This window comes from Vicugna pacos, chromosome 14 (assembly GCF_048564905.1).
Source record: "Vicugna pacos chromosome 14, VicPac4, whole genome shotgun sequence".
Classification (NCBI taxonomy): domain Eukaryota; kingdom Metazoa; phylum Chordata; class Mammalia; order Artiodactyla; family Camelidae; genus Vicugna; species Vicugna pacos.
The window spans coordinates 3478076-3491567 of NC_133000.1; the positions used below are offsets into that span (position 1 = coordinate 3478076).

Consider the following 13492-nt stretch of genomic DNA (forward strand, 5'->3'; position numbering starts at 1 on the left):
TTGTGTGGGGCTGCAAGCAGGATCCGTAACCCAAAGAGAGGATGTCGGCTCGGTACTCCCAGGGACACGGTTGAATTCAGTCTTGAGCGTTTGAGGGTTTATTTGATTGACTTTGTGGAGAAGGCTGACAGGAGGCTATCAGTCTTTAATTAATTAATTGTGCTAGGGCAGTCTTAAAAGTTTTACTGAGGTATGGACTTTCATGCTCAGGTGCTTGTCCTCAAGTAACCGAATGCCCCGATGATGTAGTGTTCTATTAAGTGGGAAGTACGCAGTAAGACAGGAAAAATGAGAGTTTACGCCTTCATTAAGATAGAAGCTTGCTATTAGTGTACTTTCTGAGTAAAACATGATTTAATCAATCTTTTTCCCCCTGCGCTTGGGTCTCCATAGCCTGCCCACTGCTTTCCGCTCTGCCCGGTTAGCTCAGCAGCTACCTGTGAGCATCACAGGGCTGAGCAGAAGGTGGGATTGTGTGTCGGGTAGTTCAGAAACTCATTCCAGAAGGAGCTGGGCAGGTCGGGGAGCAGGAGGGAACTTTCCCATGAACCTGGCGCAGTCGGGAGAACAGGCGAGATAGGGAAGAGGGGCTTGTTTACAGAGATTAAGAAATTTGTCAGAAATAATTGATCAGCTGACTGAAATTCATGATTAATGCTGGGTCAGGATTTTGAAGAAGGGAAAGGTGGTGAAGTTGGTAGAAGGTGAAAGATAATAGAAAAAATAGGAAGAAAGAGGTTATTTAGGGTAAGGTTAATAAGCAAGTTTCCATAAAGTATTTTTTCCTGCTTCCCTGACTTTCTATTTTAAAAGCAATGTAGCTCTAAGGATAGCTGATCTGTTTACTGACCTCTTATCCTCCTTTACGTGTTTTATTTTCTTCTTTAGAATTTTCACAACCAGAATGGGTTGTCCCAGTGTCTTGGGTGCTGTGAGCAGAGTTTCAGAGATGCAGGCTAACCCCAGGCCCTTCTGTGGCCCCGCTTAGTGTGCATGTCTCCCCTTGGATTAAGATCATCAGAGGCCAGCTGCAGGTGGGGCACCCATGTGAAAAGAATAACCCCAAGATAATTAACTTTCCCATTTACTTTCTGATGCTGAAGAGAAAATAGCTTAGCTTCCATTTCTTGATGAGACTCTTCCATATTGTCTAGACTTGGTTCTCTAATGCGGGAGAAAAGCATTGGGCAAACATGGTGTCATTTTAAAAATCACTTTAAATAGAGGATTAACTTGTTACTTTAAAATGTCAGTGGGATCATTTTACATTAAATTAAAAATCTATATTTCAGTTTTAGACTCAAAGAATTCTCGGTTATTTATAAATTTAAATATATATTCAGTTAAATATATACTCAAGTATAAACAAACATTTTTCTCACTTTCTATTTTGAGTTATCAAAATAGAGTTAGGAATAATCAGCTTTAATAAAATAGTGATTTTGATTTGTCCTTCTGTAGTTATTTTTATCTACCATAGGTATTGGTTAGATCAGTTGAAAACCACTTATTGAGCGTCTGCTGTGTGCATACCATTGTTCTTGGTGTAGAGAAGTTAACACCGTCAGTTCAGGGATTATGTTAAGAGCAGAAATGGTGTACCTGCAGCTTCAAATTCTAAATTGGCATATATATATATATATATATATATATATATCTTTTCTCTACTAACAATTCCATTAGTAAGAATTTAATATGAATGAAAGTTAGCCTGTATTGTAAAGTGAATGAAAAGGATTTGTTGTATACCAAGGAATTCATTTGCTTGGCTTTTATAAATAATTCTTATGAATTTATAACCTCTGTGCCCATTTAAAAGTAGTACTTTGCCCCATATTTTCTTGTCTTTATGTAATACTTAAACTTGCACAGTCTGACACTGCTATAGCACGAAGACACGCTGAACGAAAAGCTTTTCCAGCAGAAACGCTGTTTCATTAGCGTGTTTGAGACCAGGCGTTGTCTTTCGCGTGCTAACTAGCACTAGCATGGGAGGGTACTTACTAGGTAGGCTCTACAAATTAATGAGTGCATAAACTAGAAAAAATATTTTTTACCTCAAGAAATGGTGCTGGTTGTTTTTGGCAAGCATTTCCGGTTTCCAAGGCTATTTGGGTTTCTGTTTGTTTAAGTTTTCATTTAGTTTTGTTTATTTTTGGTTCCTGTGCTCCACGTGCAGCTTTGTATGTGTTTCACAGACAAGGTAATGTTTGAGGCACTTAAACTTGCCAGAAATTTTAGGTAATAAATTTGATTTAAACTTAGAATGAAGCCGCTGGGCGGGATGGAGGTATAACAATGAAAAACTGGGGTGGGTGGGGTGGGAATATGTATTTACAAACAATATTCCTTGGTATTTGTAATTGCTTAGGAATGAATATGGCTTATTAGGGGGAAAAAAAAGAATGAAAAAACACTCCCTGCCAAGATAAAAATGCATTTTCTTTTGGAAAGAACCACTTTATTTTCCTCCTTTCTTTTTCTTTTTTCCTTTTCTTTTTTGTTTTCTTCTTTTTTTTTTTTGTTTTTGTTTTTTTGTTTTAAAGATATTTGGGCTATAGGGTGTATATTTGCAGAACTACTAACGTCAGAACCAATATTTCACTGTCGACAAGAGGACATCAAAACTAGTAACCCTTACCACCATGACCAGCTGGACAGGATATTCAATGTAATGGGATTTCCTGCAGGTACACGTTACGTTTCTGTTTTTGTTTTTTAAATCGCTGTTGTTTGAACTTAGATATCTTCATTGGAAAGTGTGTATTTTAGCTGTTGAAAGCTACTCTTACTCATTTCTTCATATTTATGACTTGCATTAAACAAAGATCCGTAGAAATAGCAAAATTTGTAGATTTCACATATTAGTGTAAAATATTTATAGGTTTCTTGAATTTGAGGAGTGTATTTTTGCTTTATTTTGGTTTTTTGTTTTGTTTAACATTTGAAGTGATAAAATATTTGCAATACGTGTGTTTAAAAGGTGCCTTTAGTTCTTACCATTGGAAACTAAATAAAACTCAGTGGTGTGTATTTTTGTCTGGCGGCACAGGCAATAATGCCGTTACTTGGTATTTGAATACAAATTTGAACACTGTTTCTGTTTAGAGCCCTGTGCAGAATCACACTGTATTGAGTAATAGCGTCTTCTGCTCTGTGATCCTTGTCGGGAAGAACAGCCAGGATGTGGGGAAGGCCTGGCATTCACAGCAGCCGCGCCTGCCCTGGTCGGCAGCAGGGGCCGGTTCCTGGGGTGTCTCATCACAGGCATTCAGCCCCAGCTGTATCCCGGCCCCTCATTATACCGCAGGGCCACGGTTCAGCACAAACTCTGCCCAGAGGCCCCAAGTGGTGAAAATTTGGTTAAAACGCCTCCTAATTTTGGCCAGGCAAGCACTTATTAATAGTTGTTTCTTTTTAGGAATTTTTCTCGGTCAGTAACTCAGAACTAATAGAGAAATATCTAACAGTTCTAATTCCACCTTCCCTTGTAAGGATGTTAACGATCAGTAAATGCGGAGTCATTCCCTTTCTCCAAAATTGACCAACATTTCTGCAAAGACTGCTTTGTCATGATGGGAATTTCATTTATTCCTCTAATGTTTATCGAGCACCTGCCATGTTTTAGGCACTGAGTTAACTATAAAATACTGTCGGTATAGCAGACATGATTCTTGCCCTCTTGGAGTTGACATTGTTCTGCTCCAGAGTAGACTGTTGGGAGAACAGGAGTAGTTTGAGTGGATGGAGACGCATGGCCTCTTCTTCCCACTTCTGAACGCACTCACCATTTCAGAGGCCCCAGGGGAAGGAGTAGGAGGAGGTGGGGTGGCCTCTGTGGGAGATGGTTCTTGGTGTGTGGTTCCACCGTTGGGGGGCGCTTAGCTTGTAAGGAACCCGAGAGGCAGGCAGCAGAATTTGAACTTGATATGCAGAGTGAGAGCTTCGGTTAAGTTCTTGAGAACCAGTGACGTGGCTTACGTTGTACTTCAGAAAGGTTAGTATGGCAACAGTGTGTAAAAATCAGTTTAAAAGAGGTAACAGTACTGGAGTGGTACTCCGGGGGGAAAGTGATTTGGCTGGAGAAGAAAGGATCAATGTACAGCTTTTTACAGAAAGCGTGTAATTGAGGGACGAATAAAAGATTATCTCAAGATTTCTAGCTTGAGAAATTGACAGAAATCGTGGAATTGGAACAAGGAAGTAGTTAAGGAGAAGTTCCATTTAGGAGTTTAAAGTATGTGTTTGGTTTTCTTTACAATACGTGTTCTCTTTGGAGGGTAGGTAGCAAGTGTTTTATGAATAAATTGAAAGAAAGGCAAAGCCCTGAAGCTCACGTAGAAGCAGAGGCGCTGTGCGCCACCTGGAAGAGTGCGGGGCACTGACAGCGTCTGAGTCCTCTGAGGTGACCGCGGGCCTCTGACATCGCCCAGGTTGTCGGGCAACGCTGGTGCCAGCAAGCCCGACTGCATGTTCCCCACCTGACGTACCCAGTAGCTGGGGTTGTCTGTGTCAGTGTTACTGCAACGAGCCACGGCCCCTGCTGACTTACTGCTGTGCTGGTCAGAGCCGACTCTGGCCTGCTTCAGACAGCTGTCACTGCTCACTCTGGTCCCCGCCGAGAGCTGCGTCTTCAGTAAGGTGAACGTGAGGAGGGGCCGTGCAAAAAGAGGCACATCTTAAAGCTGCTGAGGGGGGAAATGTTAAATTTATGGTTGAAGAGATTGGTTGCTGAAATTTGGTGGGGAAAAAGTGGTTTTACAGGTAGAACTAGAACTATTTAATAAAAGCCGTATTTATTTATAATTTGTCCCCCCCTTGTTACAGAAATTGAGATAACTTCTGGTAAAACACATGGGAAGTAGGCATTAGAAAAATAAAGTTAAAAAGAGAGAGCTCTAATTCAATACAAGGTGTGGGGAGTTGCGTTTATAGGCTTAAGGTATTTGCTGTAGCTGACCATTTATTTCAAGTCTGCGCTTTCATGGAAGTTAAAAGTATAGGACAGGTAATGAAAAGTGAAGCGACCTTTATTAAAATTCTTGAGAATAGGAACATAGACAATATAAAATTTTATCAATGTGCTTCACAGATAAAGACTGGGAAGATATAAAAAAGATGCCTGAACATTCAACATTAATGAAAGATTTCAGAAGAAATACGTAAGTTGGAACAAAAACGGGCCCTTTGTTGATTTTTGCTTTTCTAGAATACTCAGTCTAAGACTGAATACTACTCAGTGTAATAGAATACTCAGCATAAGCTTATTCTATTAAATAAGCTTGCTTATTTACTCTGATAAATCTTTTCACATTATGATAGTCTTCATTTCTTAAGAGATTTAAGTGGTGATATAAAGAAGGTGAATATCTAGTATTAGCAGCCGACTTGGCTGTGAGGGGAAAAGTCAGTTCATTTCCTCCATTGTTTATTACCTTCTGGAAGCTGTGCATCAGAGGAAAGGGTCACAGCTGAGAAGCAAGGGGCTGAAGTGAACGGACGGTGCTGGCGGCCGCCTGCCCCCACCCAGGTCGTGTTGTAAATTTAAGCAAGTCTTAATGGAGAACAAGGACTATTCCATTCACTTTCAATGCGAGATCAGGGGATTGGGAGAGGGAGTTTATAGACTTATAGTCCTATGGCAAATTTATTTTAAATTTTTATCTATTTCAAACTTACTAGTAAGGCTGAGTTAAACTCTGGACCCATATGTTATGGAAGATAATTGTTGAGATTGCATTTGTGGAAACAGAGCTAAACAGTGTATACAACTTTTTTTCATGAAATTATCTTGCATTTAATCAGTGGCATCCATTCAACAGTGACTCATGTGAACATTGAATGAAATATGAAATTGATTTAATACCATTTTCAGTATATATTCTGTATCAGTTATGATTAAAATAATTCTGTTTGGAAAAACTTCAGCCAATGTAAAATTAACCTCAAATCTAATAGAGATATTTCATAGTATTTCTCTTCCAGGTATACCAACTGCAGCCTTATCAAGTATATGGAAAAACATAAAGTTAAACCAGATAGTAAAGCATTCCACTTGGTAAGCTTTAGAGGATAGTACTAATGAAATGCATTTTTTTCCCCTGTTAAGCCCAACCTGAGGCTTTTTTGCGGCAGTTTATATGGTTGCTCAGCACTCTTAGCGTTCTCTAATAGTAAATACAGAAGTCTTGTTGGTGCTACTAGTAAAGATACCAAAACACTTGTTTTTCCAAACCCATAATGCCATAATGTGGTTTGACAGACTTAATGTGTGGTTACATCAGGTTTTCTAAGATAGTCATCAAAATCATTTTTAAAATTCCATTTATTGGCTTTCATCATTTAAAAATTTCAAAGAAGAATTAAGATGAAAACAATCCCACCATTCAGGACTAATTTTTACAAATTATTTTGTATTTCAACTCTTTGAAAGATTGTTTGTAAAATTTTAACTCCCAGCATACCTCTTACACACCTGTCTGTGAGGGGTCCTTCAGGGAGAGCATGCATTGTTTGCTTTTCCTGGAGGAGTCTGAGAGATGCAGTATGTAAGTAATGTATAGTGGAAAAATGACTTGACAAAAGTAATATAAAGGGGGAATTTGGGGAAGCAGTTTGTGTTTTGCTTGGCTTAAAATTCGTTTAATCCCTTATTCCCAGTATTTTTAAATGAGTTCATTAAATGGGAATTCTTTTTACTTCGAAAGGATTGAATGTTCCTTTATTACAGTACCAGGCTACTTGGCAGATGTTTCTTCTATTTCTGCTTTTTTCTTCTTCTAACTCTTCTGCTTCTACATCTTCTGCTAATTTTTTTTGTCATGTCATGTATCGTGTATTTTGTATTTAATCAGCATTTTTAAAAGCAGTGCTTAATTTATCATATTACTACACAATGTATTATTATTCAAATCATGGCTTCTTATAGTTAAAATAGTACCCAAATTGGAAGGTAAGTTAGAGCCTTCAAAGTTACAGCCTTATTTATTCTAACAAAATAATGATACTAATGGTAGACCAGAAGTCACAATGTAGGGGAATTCTCTTACTCCCCACCAGTTCACGGCTCCTCAGTGCAGTCTGGGGAGACCCCCAACCCCACAGCCGCTGACTCCCAGATGGTCTGCCTTGGCAACTCGCTTGTTTTAACAAAGATGACCTGTCTTGGGTGGTCCCGGCTGATAGCTCTGATATAATCCCATTAAAACTGTTGAGTATTTTATTTTATTATCTATATTATTTTATTTTATTTATTTTTTGGAGGGGTGACTAGGTTTATTTATCTGTTTTTTAATGGAGGTACTGGGGATGGAACCCAGGACCCCGTGCATGCTAAGCATGTGCTCTACCACTGAGCTCTACTCTCCACCCCCTGCCCCATTGAGTATTTTAAGTAGCAAATCCAAGCTTTTCCTTTCAATCTCAAAATTAAATTGTGCTTCCACTGAAACAGCAGATCATTACAGTTAGTCTCTGAATCCCAGCATTTTGTCTGCACGTCTGAGTATTTCTTGTCCTGGTCTCCGGTTGTGTCATCTCCTGTTGACTCCCGTGTCTGCTTATCCCTTTGTTTTCAAAGTGTGGTCCCAGTGCAGCAGCACCAGAGTCACCTGGCCGCTGTTGGAGGTGCAGGTGCCGGTGCTCCTGCCCAGGTTTTCTGGGCCGGAGCTGTGCAGTCATTAGGAAGCTCTCCAGGTCGAGGGGTGGGTCGGATGTCCTCGGGAGTCTGAAAAACATTGCGTTAGAGCAGAGATTATACACTAAGTGTCCACTATTTAGAGAATCTCTTAAATCACATGTTGAAGTCAAATACTCTAGTTCATAGAGCCCTCAGTAAATTATGGAGCAGTAGTAGTAATAACAATGGCTAAGACATACATGGTGCTGTCTTCCCTCCCAGCCCCAGTGTAACTGCTTTCCATGTATTAACTCATTTAATTCTGAAAACAAGCTTATGAGAACAAGTGCTGTTTTTAATCCCCATTTGACAGATGGGGTTACAAGTGGTTAAGTAACTTGTTCAGAGTCACTCAGCTAATAAATGCAAGTCAGGATTTGAAGCCAAGTAGTCCCCTTCCAGAGTCTCCATTGGTAACCACACCTCTGTGCTTTACAAATTCCAGGTCAGTCACCGTGTTTCTCAGCCTAGCACCGCACTGTCAGGGGACCTTCATCTGATGATCTGTGCGGTCCAGCAGGGTAGCCCCCAGCCACATGTGACTTTTGAGCTCTAGAAATGTACCTGATACGACTAAGAGACTGAATTTTTAAATTTAATTTGGCTTTGAATCTAAATAGACACATGTGGCTACTGTATTATTTGTGTTACGATTTTCCCCTTAGTAGAAAAATAATAGAAAATATAAGAATTTTAGCCCTGTACTAAACTGGATATAGCAATTTAGATAATGCAGGGAAAGATCACTGGTTTAGAGTAAGAAGATGTTAAGTTTAGTTACTTCTTACAGGAGAACCAAGTGAGATCATGAATCTTTGACTGAAATGTGAGTTACCACGACTACATTAAATTTAACAGGGAGTTTTTGGGTTAATTTGGAGGAATAAGCACCCTCCAAATTGTGGTGTTATTAATCAAAAAACATACGGCTCCCACAGGTGTGCCGGAGGGTCTAGCTGTGTGAAGTAATGCAGGGGTTTCTTGTGATTTGTGGTTTCAGCTTCAGAAGTTGCTCACCATGGACCCAATAAAGCGAATTACCTCAGAACAGGCTATGCAGGATCCCTATTTCCTGGAGGATCCGCTTCCCACGTCAGAGTAAGTGGTCAGTTTGTTGCCTCACAGAAGTTCGAGGGGCGCGCTTTCTTTTAGTTGTCAGCTCCGGGGAAATCCTTGTGAGCAGCAGCAGCTGAGCTCTGACGACGGAAGTGTCGGCAGGGTCACGGCTGGGGAGGCTCCCGTCCACTCCTCCATGCCCTTGGTCACGTCGCCCCCGGCAGGCTGGCTGCGCACGCTGTCGCCCCCTCACTGCTCACAGCTCCAGCTTCACGTCCCATCTCTAACCCCAGTCCCCAGTCCCTTTGTGCTCCCCGTACTCTCATTTTAAATGTAGTGTGGAGAGTGAAAAAGTATGTTTGAATAGTGACATTCCAGCTGGAGTCTGCACTTGGCTGTGGTGATAAAGGAGTAGTCGCAGAATCAGAGGAGGATGTTGAGCCCAATTAGATGACGACTGATTCTTTCCATACACCGCAAGGCACTCCTGTGTCCTGCCGCGGTGTCACTGGTCAGGGAGGAGACTCAGTGTGTCACAGGTGCGTGAAAGGTGCTTATGTCACAAACAGGGAGACAGAGAGTCCACCTTAAAAGATTAAAAGGGAAACCACTTCAGTGAAGCATTTGGAGTACTGATTGGTGTATCAGAAATCGTTTTTCTGTTTCTTGTGATCAGCGTTTTTGCCGGTTGTCAGATCCCGTACCCAAAACGAGAATTTTTAACAGAAGAAGAACCCGATGACAAAGGAGACAAAGTAAGTATTAAAGTACGGTCGGCTGCTTCTTGCTTTGTTCAGGGCCGCGTCCTGTTTTCTGGTGTGGACGTCTTCTGTTCTCCTTCTGAGCTGAACTTTGTTTTTGTCTTGAACCCATTGAGAAGAACCAGCAGCAGCAGCAGGGCAATAACCACACGAACGGGACCGGCCACCCAGGCAACCAGGACAGCGGCCACGCGCAGGGACCCCCGCTGAAGAAAGTGAGAGTGGTCCCCCCGACCACTACCTCAGGCGGACTGATCGTGACCTCAGACTATCAGGTATTCCAAGTCCCCTCTGTCTTGACCTGCCGTGTTGGTATTTGCATGTGGGTTTGTGGCCACCGGAAAATGCGACATCATTAAGAAGACACTGACCTTGCTGTGCCCAGGACCCACGGTGACACGAAGAGCTACTGGCACGAGGGTACTGACGGTGCGGGAGGGGCTCTGCCGAGCGCGGTGACGCGTTTGATCATTAGCTGTGTGACCTGGGACGGGTAACGTGCACGTCCCGGCTTTAGTTTCTCTGTGACGTGAGACGCGAGGCCTAACCCGCAGCCACCATAGGGGCGGAGTGGACCTGATGGACCTTAGCCCCAGCTTACAGCAGGTGCTCAGGAAGCAGTGTCTTGGGTTTGAAACAGCAGCGGACCGCTGTGATGGCTTCCAAACCCCAGCCCAGCCACCGGCTCCCAGGCAGCCTGGGGCCAGTGGTTCAGATGTGCTCAGTCTCCTCACTTGCAGATTTCGGATCATGGTAAGCGCGAGGCTGAGGTCAGGAGCAGACGAGAGGATGCAGGCAGAGGATGGTGGCTAGCTGGCTGACAGGCCCTTGGCAGGCTGCTCATTCCTGTTACGATGCCATCGTTAAAATTCTCAGCAGCGATCCCAGCACAGGGGGCACTTCTCAGGTGCTGGGCGCTGGTGACGGCTGTGATTGTAGTAGGAGCTTGACAGGTGCTTCCTGTGCACAGCCGAGTATGACACAGGCGGGGCTTCCTCCAGACATTATGTTAACTGTGAGGTGTCACCGTTGTCATTTCAGAAACCAGGCTCGTGGAGGTGAGACACCTTCCCTGTGTTCACCCAGCGAGTGGGCCATGGGCCCAGGACGCAGACTCTGATCCACCACAGAGGCTGCTCTGTCGCCATTTGTGGGTCCCCTCACGGGACGTTGTCAGTTCCTTTGCAGGCAGACCCAGTTTGAAAATTATATGCCACCTCCCCGCTTATTTAATCCTACTCCAATTAATCTGGCTGTCAGTGTGGGAAGCACACTGCAGACTTGACCAGTTAGAGTTACTGACCTACTAAAAGAGAAACAGAGATCCTGTTAAACTGATAAGGCTCTCAGCCTGCTGCCACACTCAGGAATTAGGTCCTAACCCTGTTGTGGTTACAGGGGCCCAGCCCACCAGGCGCTGGACATCATTGTCTGAGCAGTAACTGTCTCCCAGTGAGCTGAACAAGCAGGGGACGCCAGGTCAGGCACCGTGGGGCTTGGCGTTTGCTCCAGGACCTTCCCTTTCCGTCCGAAGGTGGGGGAGGAGCACACCCCTCCGGCCCCGCGTGTGTCTGCCCGCCCGGGCGATGCGTCCTGAGAGTGCCGCGGGGCGGGGCTCTGACCTTGGCCGCCGGATCCGAGGAGATGGCGCTGTGCCCTTTGTGGAAGTCATTGTGCTTGGTTTCTGTTAGTGAGTTCAAAAATCGTCTTTCTGACTAGAATTTCACGTGTCCACTCTTTTTAGGATGTTACTTTTGCTAGAGTTGGCTGAGTTTTGAAGTATATGGTTTATTAAATATGTTTTGAAAGAGGAAAGGTAATAAATTATGGTTAATCTCTTGTAGTGTTTGTCTTGGGAACCAACAGTGGTGCAGGAATGAGGACAAGGCTGTAACAGACCGAGACTGGAGGACCTAAACTCCGCCCACTGTGCCGTTCTTAGAACTGAGAATGTCCCTCTTGCTGCATTTCAGTAATTGTAACTTTACCTTCATACATCACTTGCAGCAGAAAATAAGATTCATTAGTGTGAACAGCATAAAGATATCTAATGCCGAAGAAGGTGATTCTCTGGTACCCTTTCTTGTCTTACTCATCTTTATTCTTAGTCATGTGTATGTTGGGGAGTTTTCTGTTGAAGAAACAAGTGTGTAAATTAGCTTTTATATCATTAAGTTCCACTGTAAGCTTCCCAAATGAGTTATTATTTATCGAGTAGATACAAAACAGCATAAAAGGGGTTCCTGCTACAGAAAAAAAATGAACTGCTCAGCACAGTAGACTCAGCTCAGTAGTACTCACTAGCAATACTTCTGACCTTCACAAAGAGAAGCTGGAGTTAAAAGATTTGGGGATTTTGTCACTTTAATTCTAAAGCCAGTACACAGCCCAAGACTTTTAGGTTCTCACTGCCTTAAGATAAGTGACATTTCAAACACACGTAAGCCTTGCTGGCTTGGGACACAGCCAGCACGCAGAAACACCCGAGTCAACGTTTCCCCCCCACCTCCTCTTGCAGCGTTCCAATCCACATGCTGCCTACGCCAACCCTGGACCAAGCACATCGCAGCCGCAGAGCAGCATGGGATACTCAGCTACCTCCCAGCAGCCTCCACAGTACTCTCATCAGGCCCACCGGTACTGAGCTGCGCTGGACACTGTCCCTGCACTGCCGCTGGGCTGCGGGCCGGCCGCGGGCTGCGCGGGCGCCTGGCGCGAGCCCCGCGGGCGTGCTGTGCAGCCGGAGTCGGCGTCCAGGAGCCGAGTGCCACCACTTCTCGCAGACGGGGTGGTGGCTTCCAAGTTGTACCTGTTTGGAGTTAGACTTGAGGAGAAAGTGCTAGCACAGTTTGTGTTGTGGGTTTGCTACTTCCATGGTTTACTTGACATGGTTCAGACTGACCAGTGCGTTTTTTTCAGTGACAGTCTGTAGCAGTTGAAGCTGTGAAATGCGCTAGGGGCAAGCATTTGTCGTCATGTGTGGTGAATTCTTTCAGTGTAACAGCATTACCTGACCAATAGTACACACGCATACACAAACGTTTAACTGGTACTTGAAACATGCAGTATATGTAACTCAAACAAAATAACCAAGACTCAGAATGAGATGATTTCGATACACCTTTCATTTTAGTGTCTTATCGGTGGGTTGATTCATTTTCTACATTAATCAGTATTTTTTGACCAAGATTGCTTGGATTTTTTGAAAGTACAAAAAGCCACATAGGTTTTCCAGGAAGGTTTCAAAACTCCCAAAGATTAATTTCCAACTTATAAGTTGTTTTTATTTTCAATCTATGACTTGACTGGTATTAAAGCTGCTATTTGATAGTAATTAAATATGTTGTCATTGATATAAACCTGTTTGGTTCAGCAAACAAACTAAAATGATTGTCATAGACAGTGTTTTATTTTTCCTGTTGGTGTTGCTGACTTGTGAGCATGCTTTAAGATGAAAAAAGCATGAAGATAACTTCCTTAAAAAGGTGCGGCATCCAATTCAGATATTTTGTCCTGATTTTGAAGCTGGTTGGTGTAGTGCTACTAAAATTTTGTTCAGTTCATTTTCTTTTTTAAAACTTGTTCGCACGTTGTTTAGGGTGCCCTTACTTCAGCAAAGGAGAAGGAGTAGGAGAGCCTTAGAATTTTTGAGGAAAAAAAAACCCTATAACATACAATGTACTGTATCAAACTATTTTACATGAATGACACAAGTATTCTGAATTTAAAAAAATCGAACATTGTTAAAAACAAGGTGTTATGTAATAAATTTATTTTTCATAAATCTAAATATGGAGTCAACTGTATTTTTATGGACACAAAGGTGTTTTATTTTATTTTAAAATGTACCTTAACAAGTGGCCTCTGAATAAATCTCTTCAGTTGTTTTCGTTAATACTACCTGCATCTTCTGGCTCCGTGATGAAGTAATGACTTACGATTCCACACGAACTCTCTTCTCTGCGGTGCTCGGTACAGCAGTGTGAGTATAGTGTAC

At 42.8% G+C, this 13492-nt stretch overlaps 1 protein-coding gene across 5 annotated transcripts in view; it reads left to right on the forward strand.

Moving 5' to 3' along the window:
- Nucleotides 1-13281, forward strand: part of CDK8 (cyclin dependent kinase 8) — an 86481-nt gene extending 73200 nt beyond the window's left edge. For 4 of the 5 annotated variants that reach the window (XM_072976032.1, XM_072976036.1, XM_072976035.1 and 1 more), the window contains 7 exons: nt 2547-2690; nt 5093-5162; nt 5986-6058; nt 8679-8776; nt 9411-9489; nt 9612-9770; nt 12014-13281. In XM_072976032.1, the coding sequence (XP_072832133.1) occupies nt 2547-2690; nt 5093-5162; nt 5986-6058; nt 8679-8776; nt 9411-9489; nt 9612-9770; nt 12014-12139 (749 nt within the window). In that variant the 3' untranslated portion in view covers nt 12140-13281. The remainder of the gene's footprint in view (nt 1-2546; nt 2691-5092; nt 5163-5985; nt 6059-8678; nt 8777-9410; nt 9490-9611; nt 9771-12013) is intronic. The other variant, XM_072976033.1, reaches the window with a different exon arrangement.
- Nucleotides 13282-13492: the final 211 nt, after the last annotated feature.